Raw genomic sequence first — 27,122 nt, forward strand, 5'->3', positions numbered from 1 at the left:
ACGGGGCCTTCCAGGGGAAGAGCAGGGGTTGTCGGGAGTTCAGCCTCCCAGGCTGTGTCTTCATCGGAACCTGGGAATGTCTCTGCATTTCACTGATTGAAAGGCTCACATTTTAACATCTCTAACATCCGGAGGTGTCTTACAGTTGATGTGATAAGACTCTGGCATGCCTTAGTTTATTTGGTAGCATTTTAATCTTCTTTTAGTCGTATTGTGAAGTATCCATGCATCTGAAGATAGATGCTGTCTTAGATTTGAGGAAATAGGATAATGAAACCCATTTCACGGGAGTGTCGTGCAGATTAGACATGCCTGGCCTGAGCCTTGCGTGCTGCCAGCTCATGGTGAGGGTGTAATTGATTTAAACTTCCGACTCTTCTCCTTCTTCCTCTTTGAATTCCTTCATTTTGGTTACAGCGAGTTCTCAGAAAGTGCCATGGCGATGATGATGATGATGTTATATTAGGCATACCCACAGCTCGTTAAAAGTTGTGCAAAACAGTCTAAATGGAAGGAAAGTATTTTGATCAAGCTGGGGACCCCTTTCCTGAAGATAAAGGGAAAAAGTGTTTTCCATTGCAGTAAGCTGCACAGCATGAGGGTTTCCTCCCTGCCTTGGGTGTGGCAGCAGTCTGGCTGTGTGTTACTAAAATGTTTCCACTCCTGTTGGGATGCTGCCAGCTCTTAAGAGTTTAATAACTTAAGGGCAAGTGAACAACAGGAAGACAAAACCTAACTCCAAAGGAATCTGCCATCCGACTTTTTTCCTGAGGTCGGCAGTTTAATAGGATATTAGTTTAGTCTGTTGAACTCTCTTTATTTAAAGTTGATCAATCCAAGTAAAAGATGGTTAAAAAGCAGAGGATGGCATACTAATCGAGGAGAGGAAGGAAGAGAGCTTTGTTTTTAAACTATGGTTTTTAAATAGAGAAATCTCAGTCCCGTAATGAGCGTTTTGTCTCCTTATGGTCATCAATAAATATTTAGGCTATTTGCAGTCCTCAGCTCACCCGGCATTCATCGAGCGCCTGCTGTGTCCCTGGCGGCAGCACGGCTGAGAGGAGGACGGCGGACATCCGGCCCGGTGGGGCTCCCATGCAGGTGGTGTGGGGGGTGGTGTGGAGGGTCCTGGGGCCGATCCCTGCCTCCTCCCGGAGGTGGGCAGGGGCTTGGACTGAGCCCTGCTGCCCCCTGGGAGCTGCCTCACTCCAGCCCTGCGGGGCACAGAGACCTCTCAGAGGCGGGGCCGCTGCTAATGCTGCTTCTGCTAGACAACGTCCTTGAGTTTATGCTCGGGGTCCCTGTCAGTGACACGCGATGTCCCCTCTCCCTCCTCTGTGGGGAGCCCAGCAATGGGGGGTGGAGGGAGCGAAGAGGCCTCGGTGCTGGGAGCCCCGGGGGGGGGAACACTGGGGGCGTGTGCATGGTGTGCCCCTGCCTCTTTCCCTCCCAGACTCACAGCAGAAGCTCCGTGCTCCAGGATGCTCTCCTTCCCAGGGGATGGTCAGGTGTTGTCTCTACCCCGCACACTTCCGTGTTATCCGACTGTTCCACAGCTTCAGCCTGTGACTCCTGTAATGATTAATAACAGTGATTTTAAATGGGGGCGCCGAGGGCCGGGAGACCTGGAACGCCTGCATCCTGTTCTGCTCTTCCCATCCTGACAGGAGATGCCCTTACACAGGACAAGAGCAAAATTCTCCTTGACCGTGGGCTGGGCTGGACATGCTGGGAGCTGGCCGGAGCCTGAAACTTCAGCTCAAGGCTGGACTGACTGCCTTCGCTGGTTTCCTCGGGGGCCTGAGATGGGAGGGGTCCCTCAGGAGCAAGCCAGCTCCAGCCGCCCGATTCCAAAGGGGGCTGCCTGATTGCAAAGGCGGGGGTGGGGGGCCCGTGACCCATCAGCGCCCAGGGGCGCTCCCCAGGGTCCCAGGGGCCCAGCCACCCTCCCTGGACTGCAAGCCCATCCAGGTCATGACCTTCCTCTGGGAGGAGTGGACAGAGGCCTTCACTCCCTTGTCTTTGGTCCCTCAGGCAGGGTGAGCAGGTGGGGGTCAGAGGTCACAGGCAGGACCCGGCTCTTCCTGGATAGGAGTGTTTTCAAATCAGGGTTCAGAAACGAGGACTTGTTGATGTGGTTATTTTAAGATTTTCCATTTTAACTGTACAGAGTAGCTGGTTACAAACTGGCAAAAAATCACAGAAATTGAGTGCTCAAGCTCCAGACTTCTGTGACTTTCCCCGTGCTGAACATGCCGTTTCCCCTCCCAAGTCCTTTTGATAAGGATGAGTGCACAGTAATTGAACCTAAAAATGCAGCCAAATTATAGCATCTTCATCAGAATTAGATGACAACATAACTATGCTTATATATCAGGGAATAAGATCCTTTTTTTCCCCTATGCATCTACTATGAAAAAATGAGAAGAGCGGCTTTCTTCTTATTTGGGTAGATGAACAGTTCTTCACATCTGGGGGCCGCAGCCCGATATGCCGGTTCCCCGTGTTTCCGCGTGTTGTCTGCGCTGTGGTTCGAGCATGTCCCTGCAGGGCGAACGGCCTCCTTCTGGGTCAGAGGCCTGAGGCGGGTTACGGACACCATTCCAGAGGGGACACCGCGGATAGGGTGGCACTCGTGACGGCAGAGACGAGCTCATCCACCGGCACGGCTCTGGGGCCTGTGTGGTCCCGCTGGCTGTTGTGTAGCTGTGTTCCCATCAGTGCTGACCCGGGAGGCCGTGTGGTCCCGCTGGCTGTTGTGTAGCTGTGTTCCCATCAGGGCTGACCCGGGAGGCTGTGTGGTCCCATCAGGGCTGACCCGGGAGGCTGAGTGCTCCCGTCAGTGCTGACCCAGGAGGCCGTGTGGTCCCGCTGGCTGTTGTGTAGCTGTGTTCCCATCAGTGCTGACCCGGGAGGCTGTATGGTCCCATCAGTGCTGACCCGGGAGGCCGTGTGGTCCCGCCGACTGTGTATAGCCATGTTCCCATCAGTGCTGACCCGGGAGGCTGTGTGGCACGTTGTAGAGCTTGAGGCTGCTGCTGCTGCTGCTGCTAAGTCGCTTCAGTCGTGTCTGACTCTGTGTGACCCCATAGTTGGCAGCCCACCAGGCTCCCCCATCCTTGGGATTCTCCAGGCAAGAACACTGGAGTGGGTTGCCATTTCCTTTTCCAGTGCATGAAAGTGAAAAGTGAAAGTGAAGCCACTCAGTTGTGTCTGACTCTTAATGACCCCATGGACTGCAGCCTACCAGGCTCCTCCATCCATGGGATTTTCCAGGCAAGAGTGCAGGAGTGGGGTGCCATTGCCTTCTCCAGGTCAAGCTGGGTGGCCCCTGAGGCCAGCCTCTCTGAGCCCCAGGCCTGCAACTGTAGCTGAGAGCTCGGGGAGCACGCGAGGTCGTGTTGTGGGTGAGTCATGGAGCCAGTTTGGTGCCCTTGGATGCCTGAGGGCCCTTCCCAGGGCCGCTTTCAAGATCCTTTCAGTGCCTCCTCTGGGAAGCCTTCCTAGCCCTTTAGCCCAGGATCTCTGCCTTCCCTCTGCCCAGTGTGTCAGCTGTGTCTCGGCTCAGACGTTCCTTGAACAGCTACCCCGGGCAGGCTGGGGGAGGCAGCCTTGGACAGGAGGCTGCCCTGCCTGAGCCACTCAGCACTCATCACTCGGAGCCACAACCTGAATGCTGTATGTACCTGTCACCTCGCTTCTCAACCTTCCTGATTTTTAAACTCATGTAAACAGGAGATTCAAGAGACTCGGGTTCTGTCCCTGGGTCGGGAAGATCCCTTGAAGGAGGAAATGGCAACCCATTCCAGTATTCTTGCCTGGAGAATCCCATGGACAGAGGCGCCTGGTGGGCTATAGTCCATGGGGATCGCAAACATTTGGAGGCAACTGAGAACGCATGCATAGACTCATCGTCGGAAATCCGTAAGTGACTATAAAAAAAGAGTCCAGCAGGCAGGATCCTTTCTGCCTGGCTGTCTGTTCTTCCGTCCATCACCCGGAAATCTGTCTCTCCCTTAGGAACAAAGTCACGTACCTGTCGAGCTGTGGTGCGTCCCACTCTGTAGAAGTGAACGTTCATCCTGAGCATTTTCCGTGTTGTCCAGGGTTTTCCCCCCTTGGGTTCTCAGCGGCTTGCGGGACTGCTCTGGGGACGTGTCCTGGCATGCCCGCCGCGGAGCGCGCAGGTGGTTTGTGGACTTGTCGTCCTGAACGACCTCCGTGTTGAGCGTCTCTGTGCAGGGTCCTTGTTTGCATTTTGGACGCTTGTGAAGCCAGATCTTGAGAGGTGGAACCACTGCTCAGAAGTCACGAGCGAGCCTCTTTGGGGCTCTTGGCCCCTTGGTTGGTTCTCGTCAGCATTCAGGGCCCGGGTCCTGTGGGGGGATGCCAGGCTGGCCTCCCGACGCTGTGGCTTCCCCGGCCTCAGCGCAGGTGCGGGCTGTCTCCCCGCCTCTGTCTCCACCGCACGCTGCAGCCTCTCCTCTGTGACAGTCGTCCTGGGTCGGGCGTGCTTGTCTCCGCCGGCACTCTGGGGACTCCAGACCCAGCACTGGACCCGTGGTGGGCGTTTGGGAAGCATGCCAATGGACACAGATGGCCACGGCCAGGAGGCATCCCGGGCCGCCCAGGCCTTCGGGCTGTGGGGGACCCCGGGCAGTAGGTTAGTTACAGGCGGTGCCATCGCTTGGTCACGTGCAGACGCACAAGCAGTCTTATCTGTGTGGTCTCCAGACAGTGCTTGGCGTGCCTGGGGACTAAGGGGCCCTCACAGGGGCCCGGCGGTCCCCCGAAGTGCTGCTCTGTTAGCTGTCTCAGAACTCCCTTTTCTCCTGAAAGCATAGCAGGAATCGAGAGAAAGTCCAGGCTACCTGGGTAATAGTTGCAGTGAAAATGCTACGGTGCGGTTGTTCTGGGCGGATCTGTCTCCCCAGGGGGCTGGTGGCTCGTCTGTGGAGGACCCCACGCCCAGTTCATCTCTGAGTCCTGGACGCCTGATGTGGGGGCCACCCCGTGGCTGCTGCTCCACAGACGCTGAAATGACCAAGAAAGCACTTGATAAGTGGTTTGGGGATTATGTTCCTCTCTGGAGTGATTTTCATTTCAGACTCAGTTGACTACAGGGATAAGTGTTTTAGCTTTAACTTGGAGGCAACTCAGCTCACGGTCTGCAGCCAAACAGAGTTCACGTCAGAAGCAGGTGGCGGAGTCCAGGCTTTGACCTGGGCAGGTTGCTTCTTCTCACAGCCTCAGTGTCCTCGGCTGTGGAATAGGGATGACAACCCGCCTTTTGCCTAAATTGTAGGGGTCATCGTGGGGTCAGCAAGACACACATTGAAAATGACATGGCCTCTTATGAAGAAAGAAATCTATCACTGTAATCTCTTCTTGTTTTGGAAGCATTTTGGTTTCCTTAGGAATGAAGCATTTCTTGGAAAAAATAAAATATCGATTGGCAGTATTCACGAGAGACTTTCATTGATGAAGCAATGTTCTGCTTTGTTAAATTTCCATTTCGTGTGTTATTTGGTAAAGAATTCTCGTAGCTCATTATCCTGCCTGCTTGTTGGTGGAGAAACTCTTTCTTTGAAGGCAGAGAGGGACTTGGTTTCTTGGACCTGGGTGCCTCCTGGGCACCACCCTCACTGTGGCAGCGCCGTGTCAGCCCACTGCCTCGTGAAATACCGAAGAAAGAATTTTCTGGCAGCTGGGGCCACATAAAGCAAGAAGTGAGCTGCCTGGCCAGATGCAGCCTGTGGGAGGCTGGCCATTGCTCAGACGAGCAGCCTTCAGTATTTTTTCTTTGGCAGTTGGATGCAACCACTGTTTTTTGTGAAGATGAAATAACATATTTCGCTTTTGCTTTTGTTTCTTTTTCCTTACAGAAAACCCAGCCATCTTCATGTGTAAATGTTGTAACCTTTTCTCACCAAGTCAGTCGGAACTCCTCTCCCACGTTTCCGAGAAGCACGCAGAGGAAGGGGTTAATGCGGATGAAATCATCATTCCCCTCAGGCCTTTGAGTACCCCTGAGCCCACCAACCCAGGCAAACGCGGAGATGGTAAGGGGGCTGGGGTGCTGGGAGAGGGTGCCTGTGGGCGGTGATGCAGCTCATTTGCCTTCAAATACTTTGCTTCTAGGGCTTCCCTGGTGGACGAGTGCTAAAGAACCCGCCTGCCAATGCAGGAGACGAGGGTTTGATCCCTGGGTCGGGAAGATCCCCTGGAGAAGGAAATGGCAACCCACTCCAGTAGACTTGCCTGGACAATGCCATGGACAGAGGAGCCTGGCGGGCTACAGTCCATAGAGTCGCAAAAGAGTTGTGCACACTGGAGTGACAACAGGAACAAGAACAACAGCTTTGACGCTAAGTTTCTGTCTGGCAGGTGTAGGGCCTCAGAGGAATCCAAGTTTCCAACCAGAAGCCACAATAATTTCCATTTGTAGATCTCAAATAGGATTGTGTCTCTGAATTCCCTGTACCCAGTCTTTATAGGTGCTTCTCCAATGTCTGGTTGGTGTATGGAGGGATGAATGAATGAAAGGAGTCAACACCATCTCAACAGGGCAAAAAGCACAAGCTTGTTGTCAGAGAAGTGTGGGTTTAACCCAGTTCCAGCACCGGCTCCTGCATTACCTGAAGCAGGTGATGTTTTCTCTGAGTCTCACCCTGCTCACCTGAAAAATGAAAACAGACCAGCCTATTGCAAGGGGGTGCTGTGAGGATGAGGTCCGAGATAGGGTGATAGCACCACGGATGATGCCTGGTACAGGGAGGACAAAAGGGAAGCTGTTGCGATAACATACGTCATGAATGAATAAGTATAGATAATCTTAGAAACATAGGGATGGCCCATGTGTACCTGGAGCAAGGATTCCCATCGCAGAATCCTTCAGGTTCACAGTCCATGTCGGATGTGAAATACACTGGGTTGCAGTGTCCAGACACCTCCCACTGAATGGCATCAGATGCAGCAGGTGGCTGGATTGGAAGAACCGTCCAGGTGCTGTAATTAGGTCCCCACAGACAAAGAAAATGTATAGTCTGGGAGGAACAGCTGCAAGCCAGAGTCAGAAAAAGCCCCCACAAAACTCTTTTTCCGTGATGAGAGAGGACGGCCAGTCCCCAGTGCCTAAGCTCAGTCTGTGGCAGTAGACTTCTTGTCGCAGGATTCATTAGTTACAGTAATAATCCAATTGCTCTTTCCTGGGAATATTCAGGCTGGCATCTCTGAATGGGCTGGCTTATTGATCATCTGTCTGACACCGTTAACAAGGAGAGACTCTAGACACAAAATGTTTTGGTTAACGAGTCCCTCTGGCCATTCCCAGGGTGCTCAGAGAAGCTTGCCTGACAGAGGATTGAGTTGTTGGGAAGTTAGGAGAAGTTCTATTTTAACTCTTAGTGGCATAAGGAGAAACTGAGAGAAGCCAGTGTCTGAAGCTCGTAATGGCAAGTGAGGAGGGGCGGGAGGTGTCTGCGTCGCCCTCACTGATCTGGCTGGTGTGTCCGAGGCGTTCCTCCTCCCCTCCCGCCAGCCTGGGAGACAGGGCTGACCTCTACCCGCCAGAGGAAGCTGGAGTGAGGGTGGCGGGTTACACGATTGCTTTGGGGAGGAAGAGCTTGGGGGTGGGGGAAGGTCTGTGTCAGACTCTGAGCATCTGCCCCGTGACCTGATGAGAGGATGGACAGACAACCTGAGTAGGTCTGATGGCCGTCAGGTTGTAAAAAAGTGCTCAACGCCACTGATTGCCAGGGAGATGCAAGTCAACACCTCCATGGGCTGCCACTCACCTCCCAGTTGTGAGAATGGCTGTCACGAAAATGGAAAGAGGCAACAAGTGTCGATGAGGGTGTGGAGAGCAGGGATCCCTCCTGCCCTATTGGTGGGAATGTGAACACGTGCAGTCTTTGTGGAAAGCAGTAGGGCGGTTCCTTAAACAATTAAAAAGAGCACCACCACGTGATCCGGCGATCCCACTGCTGGGCCTGTGTTCAAAGGAAACAAGTCAGGATCTTAAAGAGATACCCCCGTCCCATGCCCGCTGCAGTGTTAAATCTCTGCTTATCTGTGGTTTCACTTCCCATGCCTTCTCTTATGCTTGGTCAACCGCAGTCTAGAAATAGTAAATGGGAAAATTCCAGAAATAAAAATCACATCAGTTTTAAATTGCACACTCTTCTGAGTAGTGTAATGAGCTCATTCCTTCCTGAGGCCCCCACCCACCGACATGACATCATCCTGAGGTCCCCACCCACTGATGTGGCATCATCATGAGGTCCTCACCCACTGACATGACATCATTGGGAGGTCCCCACCCACTGACATGACGTCATCCTGAGGTCCCCACCCACTGACATGGCATCATCATGAGGCCCCACCCACTGACATGACATCATCTTGACAGTCCCACCCACCAACATGAATCATCCTGAGGTCCCCACCCACTAACATGACATCATCCTGAGGTCCCCACCCACTGACGTGGCATCATCATGAGGTCCCCACCCACTGACATGACATCATCCTGAGGTGCCCACCCACTGACATGCCATCATCCTGAGGTCCCCACCCACCAACATGAATCATCCTGAGGTCCCCACCCACTAACATGGCATCATCATGAGGCCCCACCCACTGACATGACATTGTCTTGACAGTCCCACCCACCAACATGACATCATCCAGGTCCCCACCCACCAACATGAATCATCCTGAGGTTCCCAACCACTGACATGGCATCATCCTGAGGCCCCACCTACCGACATTACATCATCTAAACATGACATCCACCCAGAGTCACCTGGAGCAGGTGACCCTCCCTCTGATACATGGTCAGAAGGTTATAGGAGCCTCACACTCCATCACAGTGCCTACACCATTCACTTAGGCATTTCTCATCTCACATCATCAGAAGAAGAAGGGTGAAGTGGGACTCCTATGGCAGTCCAGTGGTTAAGACACCATGCTTCCACTGTTGGGGGTGCAGGTTCAGATCTGGCTGGGGAACTAAGATCGTGTATCCTGCAAGCCATGGAGTGTAGCCAAAAAGAAAAAAAAAAGGAAGGGTGAATACAGTACAGTAAGATGTTTTGAGAGAGAGAGAGACTATGTTTCAGTTCAGTTCAGTTCAGTCGCTCAGTCGTATCCAACTCTTGGCGACTCCATGAATCGCAGCATGCCAGGCCTCCCTGTCCATCACCATCTCCCGGAGTTCACTCAGACTCACGTCCATCAAGTCCGTGATGCCATCCAGCCATCTCATCCTCTGTCGTCCCCTTCTCCTCCTGCCCCCAATCCCTCCCAGCATCAGAGTCTTTTCCAGTGAGTCAACTCTGCGCATGAGGTGGCCAAAGTACTGGAGTTTCAGCTTTAGCATCATTCCTTCCAAAGAAATCCCAGGGTTGATCTCCTTCAGAATGGACTGGGTGGATCTCCTTGTAGTCCAAGGGACCCTCAAGAGTCTTCTCCAACACCACAGTTCAAACTCATCAATTCTTCGGCGCTCAGCCTTCTTCATAGTCCAACTCTCACATCCATACATGACCACAGGAAAAACCATAGCCTTGACTAGACGGACCTTAGTCGGCAAAGTAATGTCTCTGCTTTTGAATATACTGTCTAGGTTGGTCATAACTTTTCTTCCAAGGAGTAAGCATCTTTTAATTTCATGGCTGCAGTCACCATCTGCAGTGATTTTGGAGCCCCAAAAATAAAGTCTGACACTGTTTCCCCATCTATTTCCCATGAAGTGATGGGACCAGATGCCATGATCTTCGTTTTCTGAATGTTGAGCTTTAAACCAACTTTTTCATTCTCCTCTTTCACTTTCATCAAAAGGCTTTTTAGTTCCCTTTCACTTTCTGTCATAAGGGTGGTGTCATCTGCATATCTGAGGTTATTGATATTTCTCCCGGCAATCTTGATTCCAGGTTGTGTTTCTTCCAGTCCAGCATTTCTCATGATGAACTCTGCATAGAAGTTAAATAAGCAGGGTGACAATATACAGCCTTGACGTACTCTTTTTCCTATTTGGAACCAGTCTGTTGTTCCATGTCCAGTTGTAACTGTTGCTTCCTGACCTGCATACAGATTTCTCAAGAGGCAGGTCAGGTGGTCTGGTATTCCCATCTCTTTCAGAATTTTCCACAGTTTGTTGTGATCCACACAGTCAAAGGCTTTGGCATAGTCAATAAAGCAGAAATAGATGTTTTTCTGGAACTCTCTTGCTTTTTCCATGATCCAGCAGATGTTGGCAATTAGATCTCTGGTTCCTCTGCCTTTTCTAATTATAATTGCATGTTATTATTAGTTATTATTTAATCTCTCACTGTCTGATAAATTTAACTTTTTCTTTGATATGTATGTATAGGCAGAAACATAGTACTTACAGGGTTCAGTACATTATAGGGTACTTACAGGGTTCAAATCACAGTTCGTGGTTTCAGGCACCCACTGGGGATCTTGGAGAGTGTCCCCCATGGATAAGGAGGGACCTGTGTGTTCACAGTAGGCGAGGTACGGAAACAGCCTAAGTGTTCGTCAGCAGATGACTGGATGCAGAAGATAAGGTGCACACATGCACCTGCACACACACGCAGGACGACTGTTCAGCTCTGGAAAAGGACACCTTGCCATTTGCTGTGTGGATGAAAGTGGGGGACATTACGCTAAGTGAAACAAGCCAGGCACAGACAGATACTGTATGATCTTACTTATCCGAGGATTTGACAGCAGCCGGATCCATGGAACCAGGCAGTAGCGCAGTGGTTGCCTGGGGGTGGGGGAAATGGGGGGCTGCTGGTCAAAGTGCACGAGCTTCCCTATTGGATCTAGGGATCTGACAGCCAGCATGGCGAGTCTAGCTGATAGCACTGAATTGTGTGCTTGAAGTTTGCTAAGAGAGCACCCTTAACTGTTCTCGCCCGCACATACAGAATGGTTCTATGTAAGGTGGTGGTTGTGTTCATGAGCTTGATGTGGTAAGCACGTCACTGTGTATATGTATATTAAACCATCTTGTACACCTTAAAAAACCACACTGTGCAACCTAAATTTATACAGTTTTTGTTTGTCAGTGATGCCTCAATAAAGCTGAGGAAAAAAAAAAAAAAAAAGAATCTGCCTCATGTCAGGGCTCAAAGCTCAGCCCCCTGCTCTGTGCCCCCAGGTCTGGGAGTGAGCAAGGCTCTCACATCCTGACCCATCAGGAGCCCTGCCTTCCCCACGGCCACCTCCCTGCTGAGCGGTTGAGGGGTCTCAGCTTCCCAAAGACTGTAGCTTCATGGGCAGATGGAACCATGGCTTTAGTCAAGGACTTCAAATGTGTGTGCCCTTGTCTCAACATCTATAAACTCAGAAAAACAGATAATCTCTTTTTGTAATATTCCTGTGGCAGATGGTTGTCATACAGATTAACATGCGAAGAACTCAGAAAGGCTGTTAACAAAGCTCTTCACTCTATTTTATTCCACTTTGCTTATTAAGAGTTCTCCTCCTCCTCGGGACTTCCCTGGCCGTCCAGTGGTTCAGATTCCTTGCTCCCAACACAGGGGACCTGGGTTCAATCTCTGGTTGGGGAACTAAGATCCCACATGCTGTGCAGCTGCATTAAAAGGTTTTTCCTCCTCCTGAAATGAAATGTGAGTAAGAGATATATTAATTTGAATTTTTCATTTCATTTCTAAACAATAAGGGAATAAAGCGGGTAGAATCCACACGGATATATGCATGTCATTGTTGGAAGGCACACGTGTTCTGACTTCTGCCCCTTCCCTCCTCACCGACGTTTGTGAGAGGTGTCCCTATGGGCCGGGCGGCCGTCCTGAATGCCTCCCTCCTCTTGGAAACGCGTGCCCTGGCCCAGGTGGGGTGGGAGGCCCTCCTCGGGGCTCCTATGGCCCCCTGCCCCCCACGCCTCAGTCTCTTTCCTGTCCTGTGCTTGCAGGGCGCTCGGAGAGGGGCCTTGGGCTGTCCCGGGTCCTGCTCGGGCCCCGACACAGGGCACTGATGGAAAGAAACAGTCGCCTGTGTTGTCAGTCATTTTCCTCTCACCAGCCTTGCTGTTCCTGTCTGTCTCACGGAGTGTGTGTTCTGTTCCACCTGTCACCCCTCATTCAGGAAGCTCTAGTGACTAGCTTTCATCCAGACCTCTCAGACCTGGGAACCCTTCTGACCGGCACGGGCCCCCTTACCTTCTCTGCAGTTCCTCCTCCTCCTCTGGTACTTCAGGCCCCCTGAGAGCTGCGCAGATTCTCTAGAACCCAGACCTTTCTCCTTAGAGCCGCACAGGAACCCATTCCCATAAAGCCCCCCTGCATTCCTTCAGGCACACCCCGGGGCTTCTCCTGGGCCCTGCACCCACCGTGTGGGTAAAGCCGTCAAAGCAATCACGCCTTTATACTTTTATTTTCAATTAAAAAAGTAATAACACTTTGCTGGAAAAATGTTAAAACAATATACAGGGAGGAAGGTGCATCTCCCTAACTCTCTCTCTGAGATCCTAGAAATACTAAAGATGAATCCAGTCTCTGAACCCCGACACCGAGCTAAATCTCAGGGACAGAGTTTTGGGTGGAGTAGGAAAGAACAGCCTTATTGCATTGCCAGGCAAAGGGGACACAGCAGGCTAATGCACTGAACATTCGGTGTCTCGACCTGAGAGGGGTATTGAGTTCTATAGCAGTGGTTCAGAAAGGATGTCAGCAGCTCATGGACATTCTTTTGATTGGTTGGTGGGGAGGTAAGTGGGCATCCATGTCATCACGCTTATGACTCCAACCCACCTGGGGTCTGCAGTGCTTGTGGGCAGCATACCATTAACTCTTCTCACCTGGTAGGAATGTTAGTTTCTGCAAAACAGCTCAGAGATGCTGTTGTGATGCTGTGCATCCCTTGAAGGGGAACCAGGACCCTGCAGGAAGGCGGCACTATTGTTTCTTTGGATTGTTCCTCCCTGGTCTGTGCACCTCCTTCCTTACCTGAATAGCAGCTAGCTGTCTGAACCTGCCTGATGGAACTCAGGGAAGGCCATGGAATGAAGCCCGTTTCCTATAATGAAGAAGAGAGGAAGACAGACAGATGTTTGTGCCCAGAAGCCCCATAGGCCCTGCTCAGTTTCAGTATGACTGCTAACAATTAAGTGTGTTCTTCGACATTTCTATATGCATATGTAAGCATATAAACTCTCTGTTTTCCTGTTATTTAGCAACAGAACTGTCAGCACTGTATGAACAGCCTGCCACTTCACTGCCAACATGTCTCCAAATTCTTTTTATTGTCTGTATTTCATTCTATGGGTAATTCTTAATTTATATAACCTTTTCTTTCCTGATGATATATATCTTCTCCCCAGCTTTGTGTCGTTATGAACAAGGTCACAGATAAGGTTTACATAAAACCCATCATTTGAAAGTATATAATTCAGTGGTTATTAGTATATTTACACTATAATGCAACCATCACAGCCACCCAAGGAAACCTGTACCCATTAAGAAGTCGCTCCCATGGTTTGCCATTTCCTTCTCCAGGGGATCTTCCTGACCCAGAGATCGAACCCACGTCTCCTGCTTTGATGGGTATATTCTCTACCACTGAGCCACCAGGAAACCCTACCAGGGGCTGGGGGAGGGGCCGATGGAGAATGACCATTAGTAAATACAGATTTTCTTTGGTGGATGATGAAAATATTCTAAAACCAGACAGTGGTGATAGTTGGACAACTCTGCAAATGTATAAAAATCACTGAATTGGACACTTTTAAATTTAAGGATGAATTTAATGGTAGGTGAGTTACATCTCAGTAAAGATACTATTACAAAAAAAAAGTCACTCTTAGTTTTCGTTTCTTCTATACCTTGGCAACCATTAATGAACTTTTTTTTCTCTTTGGGTTTGCCTTTTTTGTAAATTTTATATGAATGGAATCATATAATATGTAGTCATTTGTGCCTGGCTTCTTTCATTTAGCATGTTTCCAGGTTGTAGTCTGTATCAGTACTTTTTTTTTTTTAATGGCTGAATAACCTTTCATTGTATGGATTGGCCACATTTTTTCCGCCCATTGATTTGTTGACAAACACTTGAGTTATTTCTTCTTTCTGACTATCATAAGTCATGCTTCTGTAAACACTTTGTAGGAGCATTTGTGTAGATGTAGAAGTATTTGTGTAGAAGCATTTGTATACATACAGAGTTTTATTAAGTCTGTACCTCAGAGTGGAATTGTTGGATCATAGGCTAATTTTGTTGTTTCACTTTTTGAGAAGAGGACTGCAAAACTGTTTTCTAACCAGATGAAGCCCTGGACCCATTCCTGTTATTGTCTGTTCCTGCTAATATACGAAGGATTCAATTTCTCCGCAGCTTCCCCAGCGCTTGTTAGTTTTCCTGTGTTTGATGCTAGCCATCCTTGTGGGTCTGGGCTAGTATCACATGGTGGTTCTGATTTGCATTTTCTCGATAGTTAATGATAGTGAGCACTTAGGTCTTTGGGGTATATGTTTCATTTCTGTATTCTATTTCATTGTTTCACACCCGTCTTTATAATTTCTGTTCTCTGCTTGTGTTGCCTCTAGTTTGCTTCTAGTTTTTCAGTTGGAGGAGTAGGCTACTGATCTCTGTTCTTCTTTATTTAACATTTCCAGCTTTAAATTGGCCTCTAAGCGCTGCTTTTGCTGCATCTCATTAGTTTTGGTCTGTTGCGTTTTTCTGCTTTTCCGTCTCAATGAATTTTCTAATTTCCCTTATGATTTCTTTTTTGACTCATTATTTATTTAGGAGTGCCATTTAATTTCCATTTATTTCTGAATTTCCCAAATTTTGTTCTACTCTTCATTTCTTTTTCTCTTTTAGAAAATCATTTATTTATTTATTTGGGGCTGCGCTGGGTCTTCATTGCTGCGCGCAGGGGCTGCTGCCTAGCTGCGGTACTCGGGCTTCTTAGTGTGGTGGCTTCTCTTATTGAAGAGCACAGGCCCTAGGGTGCATGGCCTTCAGTAGTTCCGGCATGTGGGCTTAGTTGCCCTGCGACGTGTAGAGTTTTCCCCGACCAGGGATCAAACCTGTGTCCCCTGTACTGGCAGGCAGACTCCCAACCACTGGACCACCAAGGAAGTCCTTTACTGTATTTCTAATTTCAGTCTTGTAAACTTATTGAGACTTGACTTATGGCTGATCGTGGTGGTCTAACGTGGAGAATGTTCCTTGTGCACCTGAGAATTTGTATCCTGCTCTTGATGGGTAGGCATGTGGTATGTGTGTGTGTGAGGTTTTGTTGGTTTATCGTATTGTCATGTCTTCTATTTCCTTGCTGGTGCCCATATTTTATGATTGAGGAACATGTGTTTCACCGAGTAGAGGAGTTAAAACAGCGTACTCAAGGTCATCTAGTTCAAGGGTCCCCAACCTCAGAGTCCGATGCCTGATGATCTGAGGTGAAGCTGATGTAATAGCAATAGAAATAAAGTGCACGGTAAATGTAATGAGCTTGAATGATCCCCAAACCATTCCCCTGCTCCCCGCTGGACCCTGGTTCGTGGAAAAATTGTCTGCGTGAAACCACTCCCTGGTGCCCAAAAGGTTGGGAACCGCTGCTCTAGTAAGTCGGAGAGTGAGACTTGGGTATGCATCTTGCTTGTTTGTTGGGCTGCACTGCACAGACCTACAAGCCCTGTACTTGCCCAGCTTCCAGATCCAAGAAAGAGCCTGGAGTCAGCACCAGAGGCATTGGTGGTTTAATGGGTGGGGGTTTACACGTCTGAAGCAGGGCCCTGGAGCGACACATCCCTGTGTGTGGTGGACAGCAGGCAGGACTTGGGGGCAGTCTTCATTTCTGAGGGGAAGGGAGATGACCAGTAGTAGGGGAGTTGATGTCGGTGGACTCATTAGTTACTAGGGCAACTGGTAGAGGGGCACGCCTCTCACCGCTCCACTAATAAGCTTTCACTAGCTGGGGTGGGTATAGATGAGGGTCACTCACGTCAGGAGCGTGTAGATGAAGCCGCCCGGTCAGCAAGGGATGGACAGAGAACAAGGGAGCAGCCACCTGGAGAGGCCTGGCCACGCACTGCCCCGCTTCGCACCCCGAGTGACCCTCACAGTCCTGGCCAGTCCGTCTTCTGCGATATTCCCGGGGTCAGGTGTGCTGGAGGCACTGCACCCAGACACCACAAACCTAGTGCAGACAGCAGCAGCCAGGGTGCCGTGAGGAGGGCATCCAGTATGCTAAGGACACTCCTTTGTCATGGTGTGGGCAGATTCTGGAGCCAGGTTCTTTCAAGGTCAGTGGCTGCCGTGCCCTGGCCGTTATAAGGAAAGTCCGGCCACCCATGGTTGTCTTACACACCCAGAGCCACCCCCACGGGGAGGGGAGGCCCAGTTCTAATGGAAGCATTCTGGTGGCCTCGCCTGGAGTCAGCAGTCAGAGGACAGGCTGCCAGCCCGTGTTGTGTAGGGTGCCGTTAGAGGTGACCCCTTAGGTCTTTCTAAACAGAAAACAGTTAATCCCATTCCACTCCAGACAGCCCAGCCCAGGGAACTCACAGGCGGTCAGTCGTACGGTGACCCTTACCGATGGGGTCCTTCTGACGCACTGGCCTGTGGGACAGGAAGGTGGAGGGTCTTTCCCCACCATGACCATAGTCTCCACGTTGGCACAGTAGCTGGTTGACTTTTCATGGGAGCCCAGAGGAGGCGGATGATTGCATCTCACTGGAGACCCAGCAGTTAGGCTCATTTCACAGGGGGGTGGGTTGCTGCTCGGTCCTCGAATAGACTTCCTCCCTCAGATGAGGGATGAGATGTAAGACACCCGACAAGTACAGCACAGGGGAGAGCGTGACCATTAAGCCAACACAAGCAGTGACCCCAGCTGAGACAACACCACCTGGAACTCTCGAACCCACCTGCCAGCACAGGAGACCCAAGAGATGCAGGTTTGATCCCTGGGTTGGGAAGATCCCTTGGAGGGGAAAGTGGTTACCCACTCTAGTATTCTTGACTGGAGAACCCCATGGACAGAGGAGCCTGGTGGGTTATGGTCCACAGTGTTGCAAAGAGTTGAATATGACTGAAGCGACTTAGCACGCGGTTTGCAGTATAGTTCAGAAAACCCTGCAGTAATATAAGAACATGTCTAAAACCCCATTTACAACGGCCACCAATTTTTACCTTGGACCATGCTTACCATTTTTACCTCTGAACCATGCTGCTTCATTTTGGCGTTCAAATGTATTCCCTTCCTCAGTGGCCAAAGTGAGTGAGCAATATATGTCTGAAAGGCCACAAAGCAGGCTGCTCTGGTCCGTGAAGGCGAAGTTAAACCGTGTATACGCCAGAATGACTTCCTCATGCCTCAGTACATGCAGATTTTCCATTGTTTCCCCTTTTGGTCGCAGATCTTCTAGTAGAAAGCACTGATGATCAAAAATATTTGTCCTGTGATGTTGGGGTGCTAGCTCCCACCCCTGGTTCAGATCAGGTCCCCCGGTTCTAGGCCTCCTTCATATTCACCTAGTCATTCACACTGGGGAAAAGCTAACCAGATCTTGGAACAGGCTCAGAGGTATGTCATTGGGGAAACACTTCTTTATAGGCTCTGCATCGTATCCCTTATACCCAGTTGTCACGGTACATGTGCCTTTAGCAGCAGACTTGAAGAAGCAGTGTTACACGTCATGAGCAGTTATACCCTGTGACAATTTCACTAGATAATTTTCTCTCCATCCCCAGGTGGCTCAGCGGTAAAGAATCCGCCTGACAGTGCAGGAAACGTGGCTTCGATCCCTGGGCTGGGAAGATCCCCTGGAGTAGGAAATGGCAGCCCCCTCCAGTACTTCTGCCTGGAGAGTCCCATGGACAAAGGAGCCTGGGGGACTACAGTCCAGGGGGTCACAAAGAGTCGGACATGACTGAGTGGCTAAACAAAATAGCATCATGGCAAAAGTACGGCTTGCACAATAACTTTCATAAATACAGACCTCAGCTCACAAAGTTAGAATTGAATATCCACTGAGATATGACACTGTTCTGTCTAAAATGATCATCTCCACCAAGCACAGCCAATTAAAACCAGTCCATTTGCAAAATAAATCTGGCCAGTTGCCCACCTAGGCTCCTCTGATTTGGTTGAGGGGGGGACGAAATCCTCAGGAGTTCTCATTCCCAAGACATGGTTATTTCTAGAGTTTATCTAAAAGCTTTTTTTTTTTTCCTTTACTTTTAGAGATCACAAAAGGCTAACATTCCAGAGAGTCCAGGTAGATCATTTTAATTTCGAAGGCATAATATCAGTCCCTCCTAGAAAGCTGCCTTGGGTGCTGTGTGCTCAGTCCAGTCCCTCCTAGAAAGCTGCCTTGGGTGCTGTATGCTCAGTCCAGTCCCTCCTAGAAAGCTGCCTTGGGTGCTGTGTGCTCAGTCCAGTCCCTCCTAGAAAGCTGCCTTGGGTGCTGTGTGCTCAGTCACGTCAGCCCCTTTGCGACCAGGGATCAGGAAGTAAACCCACGTCTCCTGCATTGGCAGGCAGATTCTTACCACTGGGCCACCTGGGAAGCCCAGAATGCTGTTGATAGCTTAACCAATGACAAAAGGCTCACTGTGATACAATAGCAGAACTATGAAGAGGCCACTGTTCTCCAGAGCACTTGGCAGGCCCCATTCAGCAAGATCGGCTCCCTGGGATTCCCCTGTAACTTTGGAGCGCTGCCCCACCCCCCGGCCCCCACCATGCTAGCAGACAGGCCCCCAGACTTTCCATCTCCCATCCTGTATTTCCTGACATGTTGACATCTCAGTGCTCACAGGAGTCTCCTCAGTTTCCTGGCTGCTCCGCTGATTGTTGGGCTGCACCTGCTTGACCCAAGCACAAGCGCAAGGACCAAGGGAGAGCCTGGTGTCAGCAAGAGAGACATCGGTGGTTTAACGCATGGGGGGATTACACACTGAAGCCGAGTCCTGGAGCGACACCCCACCACGTGCAGCGGATGGTGGGCCAGACGTGGTGGCGGCCTTTGCTCCCCAGGGGAAGGGGGTGTTGTCAGTCCCAGGGGAATCAGTGTCAGGTGGGCTTGTTTGTTACCAGGGAAACCAGGTAGAGGGGCGCGCCCCTCACCACCCCTTGGATGAGCTATCATTAGCTGAGGCCTGAGGCAAGTACTGGGCTGGCCCAGAAGTTCACTGTTACGGAAAAGCCCGGATGACCTTTTTGGCCAGCCCAATACAAACGAGGGTCACTCCTGTTGGGAGGGTGTAGACGCAGCAGCCTGGTCAGGCAGGGGCTGGACAGAGAGCAGGAGAACAGCCGTCTTGAGAGGCCTGACCATGGTGTTCTTGGGGCACTCGGGGCATAACCAGGTTCTTACCACTGAACTTCTTTCAGAAGTTATTTTCCTTCATTTACTAATTTGCTTTTGACTTAAATTCTTCTTGCATACATTTTCTGTTTGTGTGTGTGTGTGTCTGAGAGAGAGTATATACTGAAAAGTTAGTTGCCTGTGTAATTTAAAAAAGTATTTCTTAAGATTTTAATTAGACTTAGACTGTTAACATGAGAACATTTCTTCAAAAGTCTTTCATTAAGAGCCCCAAGTCCTTCCTTCCCTCTTTGTCCAAGTCCATAAAATTTGAGATTTCCAGAATCTCAGTTTCCTCTCTAATGATTTTCATTCAGGTTTAACCTTCACAATTCATTTTAAGTTGAAAGATGCTTGAAACGGTTTAATTAAGCCTCTAATTGATTTATTATTTTGGCCTCCCTTTATAACATGAAGCTTCCTAAGTCCTCTGGTTTATTTTATAGCCTTTTAATCTCTTTTGCTGATGTTGGAAGTGGTCTGCAAAAGAACTTTTCATTATTTTCTTCCTTCTTCCTAAGCAAATCTCTGGCTCTGCTCCAGGAAAAAAATTTTCTAATGGACCAAGTTTCTTCTTCCTCTTGTGTGTTTGTATGAGTATATAAAAGAATGTGTGCATATGAATGTGTGGTTGTATCTGTGAGTGTATGTGGCGGTGAATGGGTGTGTGATGGGTGAGTGTGTGTGTGATGGGTGTGTGTGTGATGGGTTGAGTATGTGTGATGTTGACTGTGTGTGATGGGTTGCGTGTGTATGTGATGAGTATGTGTGTATGTGATGGATAGTGTCTGATGGGAGTGTGTGTGTGTCATGGGTGAGTGTGTGGAGGTGTATGTATATGATGGGTGTGTGTGTGTGATAGGCGAGTGTGGGTCTGATTGAAGTATGTGAATGTGGGTCTGATGAGAGTGTATGTGTGATGGGTAGGTGTGTGTGAATTTGTGTGTGTGTGTGAGATGGATGAATGTGTGTGATGGGTCAGTGTGTATGTGATGGGTGGGTGCAGGTCTGATGGGAGGGTGTGTGTAATGGGTGAGTGTGTGTGTGAGATGGTTGTGTGTGATGGGTGAGTACAGGTCTAATGGGAGTGTTGTGAGATGGGTAGTGTGTGTGATGGGTCAGTGTGTATGTGATGGGTGGGTGCAGGTTTGATGGGAGTGTGTGTGTAATGGGTGAGTGTGTGTGTGAGATGGTTGTGTGTGATGGGTGAGTACAGGTCTAATGGGAGTGTTGTGAGATGGGTGAGTGTGTGTGATGGGTGAGTGTGTATGTGATGGGTGGGTGCAGGTTTGATGGGAGTGTATGTGTGATGGGTAGGTATGTGTGATGAGTGTGTGTGTGTGTGTGTGTGAGAGATGGGTGAATGTGTGTGATGGGTGAGTACAGGTCTAATGGGAGTGTTGTGAGATGGGTAGTGTGTGTGATGGGTGGGTGCAGGTTTGATGGGAGTGTGTGTGTAATGGGTGAGTGTGTATGTGAGATGGGTGGGTGTGATGGGTGAGTACAGGTCTAATGGGAGTGTTGTGAGATGGGTGAGTGTGTGTGATGGGTGAGTGTGTATGTGATGGGTGGGTGCAGGTTTGATGGGAGTGTATGTGTGATGGGTAGGTATGTGTGATGAGTGTGTGTGTGTGTGTGTGTGTGTGAGAGATGGGTGAATGTGTGTGATGGGTGAGTACAGGTCTAATGGGAGTGTTGTGAGATGGGTAGTGTGTGTGATGGGTCAGTGTGTATGTGATGGGTGGGTGCAGGTCTGATGGGAGGGTGTGTGTAATGGGTGAGTGTGTGTGTGAGATGGTTGTGTGTGATGGGTGAGTACAGGTCTAATGGGAGTGTTGTGAGATGGGTAGTGTGTGTGATGGGTCAGTGTGTATGTGATGGGTGGGTGCAGGTTTGATGGGAGTGTGTGTGTAATGGGTGAGTGTGTGTGTGAGATGGGTGGGTGTGATGGGTGAGTACAGGTCTAATGGGAGTGTTGTGAGATGGGTAGTGTGTGTGATGGGTCAGTGTGTATGTGATGGGTGGGTGCAGGTTTGATGGGAGTGTGTGTGTAATGGGTGAGTGTGTGTGTGAGATGGGTGGGTGTGATGGGTGAGTACAGGTCTAGTGGGAGTGTTGTGAGATGGGTGAGTGTGTGTGATGGGTGAGTGTGTATGTGATGGGTGGGTGCAGGTTTGATGGGAGTGTATGTGTGATGGGTAGGTATGTGTGATGAGTGTGTGTGTGTGTGTGTGTGTGAGAGATGGGTGAATGTGTGTAATGGGTCAGTGTGTATGTGATGGGTAGGTGCAGGTCTGATGGAAGTGGGTGTGTAATAGGTGAGTGTATGTGTGTGTGTGAGATGGGTCAGTGTGTGTGATGGGTCAGTGTGTATGTGATGGGTCAGTGTGTTTGTGATGGGTGGGATCAGGTCTGATGAGAGTGTGTGTGTGATGGGTGAGTGTGTGTGATGGGTGAGTACAGGTCCAATGGGAGTGTTGTGAGATGGGTGAGTAATGGGTCAGTGTGTATGTGATGGTTGGGTATAGGTCTAATGGGAGTGTGTGTGTAATGGGTGTATGTGATGAGTGTGTCTGTGTGTGAGATGGGTGAGTGTGTGTGATGGGTGAGTGTGTATGTGATGGGTAGGTGCAGGTCTGATGGGAGTGTGTGTATAATGGGTGAGTGTGTGTGTGAGATGGGTGTGTGTGATGGGTGAGTACAGGTCTAATGGGAGTGTTGTGAGATGGGTAGTGTGTGTGATGGGTGAGTGTGTATGTGATGGGTGGGTGCAGGTTTGATGGGAGTGTATGTGTGATGGGTAGGTGTGTGTGAGAGATGGGTGAGTGTGTGTAATGGGTCAGTGTGTATGTGATGGGTGGGTGCAGGTCTGATGGGAGTGTGTGTGTAATGGGTGTGTGTGATGAGTGTGTGTGAGTGTGTATGTAATGGGTAGGTGCAGGTCTAATGGGAGTTTGTATGTAATGGTTGAGTGTGTGTGTGTGTGGGTGGGTGAGTGTGTGTGATGAGTCAGTGTGTATGTGATGGGTGGGAGCGGGTCTGATGCGAGTGTTGTGAGATGGGTGAGTGTGTGTGATGGGTGAATGTGTGTGTGATGGATGGGAGCAGATCTGATGGGAGTGTGTGTATGATGGGTGAGTGTGTGTGATGGGTGAGTACAGGTCTGATGCGAGTGTTGTGAGATGGGTGAGTATGTGTGTGCACGCTTGTTCACCCTGGTGGTGGTGGGGACGCTGGCCTTACCCTAGGAGGGATTTGCATGGGTCTCCTGAGAGCTGGATTCCAGTTCTCCCATCGCTCCCCCTTTCGGATGTTTAACAGGACCTCTTCTCGCTTTCCTCTCTTCCTCCCCCCGCCCCCGCCCCTTCTTGATCTGTCCCGTAACTGCCCCTGCTGTATCCCTGGGCGCTGACACCGTTCACTGTCTCTTTGTTGCTGCCTGGGCTCCTGGGGACTACACGTCAGAGAGGCTGACTGTCGGGCCTGGCAGAGTCAGTGCTCCACACTTTTCCTAAATTCTTGAACTGGTGTGACCATAGATGGAGCTGTAGAGCAGGAGCTGGCGGGCTGGCTTTATCCTTGTTTTTAGGCAGAGTGGAATTTGTACTCCCTGCTTCTCTACTGGCCTTTTCGGTATGAAGAAATGAAGAAATGAAGAAATCGAGGAGAAAGTGCCTTAATGAACAAGAATGTGTGTACGTCGAGAAATCTCACGATCTCACAGTGGACAGGCTGGGAGGGTAATAGTGTCTTCAGAGACGGCCCGAGTCAGCATATTCATGACTGGAGCCGGGTTAAGGAACCATTGCCATTTATCCTTCACTTCTTAAGTGCTGTGCTCAGCATTTTAATGGGCTGCTCTTTATTTAATAGCGACTTTTTATAAAATAGTGGTTTCCTGTTTATTTTTTGTGTTAGGCACTGAGGCTGGGGGCTCAGTTTCTTCCCTGGTGGTCCGGTGGCTAAGACTCCACACTCCCAATGCAGGGGGCCTTGGGTTCAATCCCTGGTCAGGGAACTAGATCCCGCATGCCACAACTAAAGATTCCACGTGCTGCAGCTAAGACCTGGCACAGCCAAATAAATAAAATCAAATATTAAAAGGTATACAGTCTTTATTAAAAAAGAAAGAAGCTGAGGCTGGTGAATTTGAACCAGGTCGGCTTAACTCCCGGCCACTGTTCTCATCAGTGTGGGTCTTGATTTCATTCCCACGTCCAGAACGGACCCAAGGGTCACATGGCTCAGCAGAAAAACCCCGGGCCGGAAAGAAGGAACCCAGGTCCTAGCCTCGCCCAGTTCAGCAGCAAGTTCTGGAAAATGTGCCAAGTCCCTCGAACCTTTGGGTCCTTGATTTCTTCTCCCATTGAGGAGTTACATTTGCTGCATCTATCTCAAGGTTTTCATGAAGATAAAATGAGATAATAGCTGGGAAAGTGCCTCACAGACTTGAGTGATGTACACATAAAGGGCTTATGTTATTAGATTTTTGATAATATCGAGATTTTTTTTCATAATGCTCACGTTGTCTTTTGATTAAGTTTAAATAACGCCAGCTGGTTCTTTCTGTCCCTTGCTGGTTCGGGCCTTGAATCTGCAAGGGTGATTTTCTGACTGTGAGGAGGTTATCCCCAGACTGGATCTGAGACAGACTCAAGGTGCACCATGGCTCGCCTCTTCCTTCCTGGTGGAAACTTGGGACGTAGGAAATGACTTGTTTTCTAACTGCTTCCTTTCTTGTTATGAAAAGACTTTGTTCAGTAGCTCAATTGTATCCAACTCTTTTCAACCCCATGGACTGCAGCACACCAGGTTTCCCCGTCTGTTGTGGTCCTTTAATGGACTGGAACCTGGCGGTCTGGAGTTGACGATAAGAAAGTGACGGAGAGAGGGAGAGAGAGAGAGACACGGGGACCCAAGCTCTGATGGAGCAAGGGTGCTTTATTAGCAGAAATGTAGGCTTATATATCTTTAGTAAGATGATTACTCAGCTATTACACAGGATGAAATTTTATCAATAGCCACAATATGGATAGCCTAATACATACAAGGTTGCTGACACTGAAAAGAGTCACTGCATGTCTCATCTTATGACCTCAGTCCTGAGAACTGCATGCAGCTCTACTTGTTCCCAGAATAGGAATTGATAAGGAACAGAGAATCCTTGAGAAATAGAGAACAGCACGCAGGAATCCTCCTGTGAAATGCTCCCGACACCAGCCTTTCACTACCTCCTGGAGTTTGCTCAAACTCATATCCTCTGAGTTGATCGTGGTCCCTAACCATCTCATCCTCTGCTGTCCCCTTCTCCTCCTGCCTTCAGTTTTTCCCAGCATCAGGGTCTTTTCCAGTGAGTCAGTTTTTTGCATCAGGTGAGCAAAGTATTGGAGCTTCAACTTCAGCATCAGTCCTTTCAGTGAATATTCAGGGTTGATCTCCTTAAGGATGGGCTGGTTGGATCTCCTTGCAGTCCAAGGGACTCTCAAGAGTCTTCTCCAATACCACAGTTCAAAAGCATCAATTCTTCGGTGCTTAGCCTTCTTTATGGTCCAGTGGTCACATCTGTACATGAGACTGGAAAAACCACAGCTTTGACAACATGTTTGCCTTGTATGGAGTATGCACTGTGCCTCCAGCACTGCCCCAGATCCTGTGGAACTTGAAGCTGAAAAGGCAGCTCACACCTCAGGGTGTGTGATCGATGGTGGGGGAAGGGAAGCACAGTCAGGAAATGGTGTGGCAGAGTTTGTACAAGCGTGTGCCTCACACGGCAGCTGGGGGCTGAACCGTCTCACAGAGGATGTACTGGGATTTCAGTGGGGCCTGAAGTGTTAGGGTTTGCAACGGGATTTGGATTCTGATTGGGATGCAAGATGGGGAGCAGTACAGGTAGGTAAAAAAGAGACAGGTGTCATCTCCGCACATTTAGGGAGGCCTTGGACGTTGCCCCGAGTGAGTGGGTGGTGGGAGGAGAGAGGGAGCAAGCACAATGCTGTGTGTGTGTGTGTGTGTGTGTGTGTGTGTGTGTGTGTATTTGCACACGTACTTGTGTGCATGTGCAGGGTTGAACTGTGTGCTAAGGGGCCTGAAAAGCCAGGTCTGAGGCACACTGCTGAGTCCTGGGGCAAACTGTTCAAGGACCGTGGAAAGTTCTAGTGCAAGTGGGCGGCAGTGAGACAAATGATGGAGGCTAAGAGAGACCAGAGCGGAAGGCGGGTGGCTGAGATGGTGGCCGGGGGTCTGGGTGCACCGAGAGGGGGTTTACCGGGCAGACATCTTTAGGACAAAATCCACAGAGTTCGGTGGCACCTGAGTACAGGGATTCAGGGAGGAGGACGAGGAACTGGAGCTTCCTCCGTTGAGATGCCATCACGTGTGCCAGTAGAGGTGCCCGGGTTTTCCTTGCCCAGTTCCAGGATTCTCTGCTCTTTTGTACCATGTGGGTAGCTGATGGCAGCAGCTCGTTTTCGGTGCTTAAATTGTTCCAAGTTCATTTATGAAAATTTCATTTTTAGCTAGCTATTTGGACTTGCTGCTGCTAAGTCGCTTCAGTCGTGTCCGACTCTGTGCGACCCCAGAAACGGCAGCCCACCAGGCTCCTCCATCCCTGGGATTCTCCAGGCAAGAACACTAGAGTGGGTTGCCATTTCCTTCTCCAATGTATGAAAGTGAAAAGTGAAAGTGAACTCGCTCAGTCGTGTCTGACCCAGCGACCCCATGGACTGCAGCCTACCAGGCTCCTCCATCCATGGGATTTTCCAGGCAAGAGTACTGGAGTGGGGTGCCATTGCCTTCTCTGAATTGGTCTTGAGGATCTGAATTATGGATGTGGTCAGATGTAAGATTAGCTTCGTCATCATCATGTTAGAGGTTTCCCAAAGCTTTTGGGGTCAATTTTATGTTTTCTCCTCGACAGCAGATTGCACCCTGCTAGTTGAGTTCATTCACCCAGGTTTGCGGGGCGCCTGCTGGGTGGGACGCCGGGTCAGTGCTGGGGGATACAGACCACTCTCAGGTCTGGCCGGCCGGGCTGTGCTACCACTGCACTGCGAGGGGGTGGCGCCCATGGGTGGCGCGGCTGCAGCGCGCTCTGCACATCTCCATGGAGTGGACTCTGGGTACCCTGCAGCGATGAGTGCTGAACCTGAAGCTGAGATGGAGGGCACGGCTCCTGCAAGGCTTCTACATCTGCTCAGGATTGCCGATGCCGGTGGTACAGTGGATAGGAATCTGCCTGCCATTGCAGGGGATGCAGGTTCGATCCCTGGTCTGGGAAGATCCCACATGGCATGGAACAGGTAAAGCCCGGGAGCCGCGAGTCCTGAGCCTGAGCTCTAGAGGTTGAGAGCTGCAGCTCCTGAAGCCAGCGCGCCTAGAGCCTGTGCTCTGCAACGGGGGACGCCACCGCCTCGGGAGGCCTGCGCGCCCAGCACTGGCCTCAGCCGGAGAAAACTGCGGCTGAGGACCCAGCACAACCGGAAAACGGGGTTGCCAGCACCTTGCAAATCTGGGGTTCCCAGGGCCACCCACACTGTGTCAGTTAGGTACAAATTGGGGGACCCAAAGGACTCCCTCGGGTTTACTAGTCTTCTAGAATGACTCACAGAACTCGGGAAAGCTCTGTGCTCGGAAGACAGTTCTAAACAAAAAGGGTGCAGGTCAGAGCAGGCCGAAGGCGGTGATGCCAGCGTGCGGTTGGGGGCCCGGGGGTTCCAGACACGGGGCCTTCTGTCCGCCTCCACCCCCCATGGTGTCCTGGACGCCGCTGTC

At 50.2% G+C, this 27,122-nt stretch overlaps 1 protein-coding gene across 3 annotated transcripts in view; it reads left to right on the forward strand.

Annotated features, from left to right (window-relative positions):
• ZFAT (zinc finger and AT-hook domain containing) overlaps positions 1–27,122 on the forward strand; it is a 158,251-nt gene that overhangs the window by 11,636 nt on the left and 119,493 nt on the right. For all 3 annotated transcript variants that reach the window (XM_052651527.1, XM_052651529.1, XM_052651528.1), the window contains exon 2: positions 5,886–6,062. In XM_052651527.1, coding sequence (XP_052507487.1) covers positions 5,886–6,062 — 177 coding nt within the window. The remainder of the gene's footprint in view (positions 1–5,885; positions 6,063–27,122) is intronic.

This window comes from Budorcas taxicolor, chromosome 14 (assembly GCF_023091745.1).
Source record: "Budorcas taxicolor isolate Tak-1 chromosome 14, Takin1.1, whole genome shotgun sequence".
Taxonomy (NCBI): domain Eukaryota; kingdom Metazoa; phylum Chordata; class Mammalia; order Artiodactyla; family Bovidae; genus Budorcas; species Budorcas taxicolor.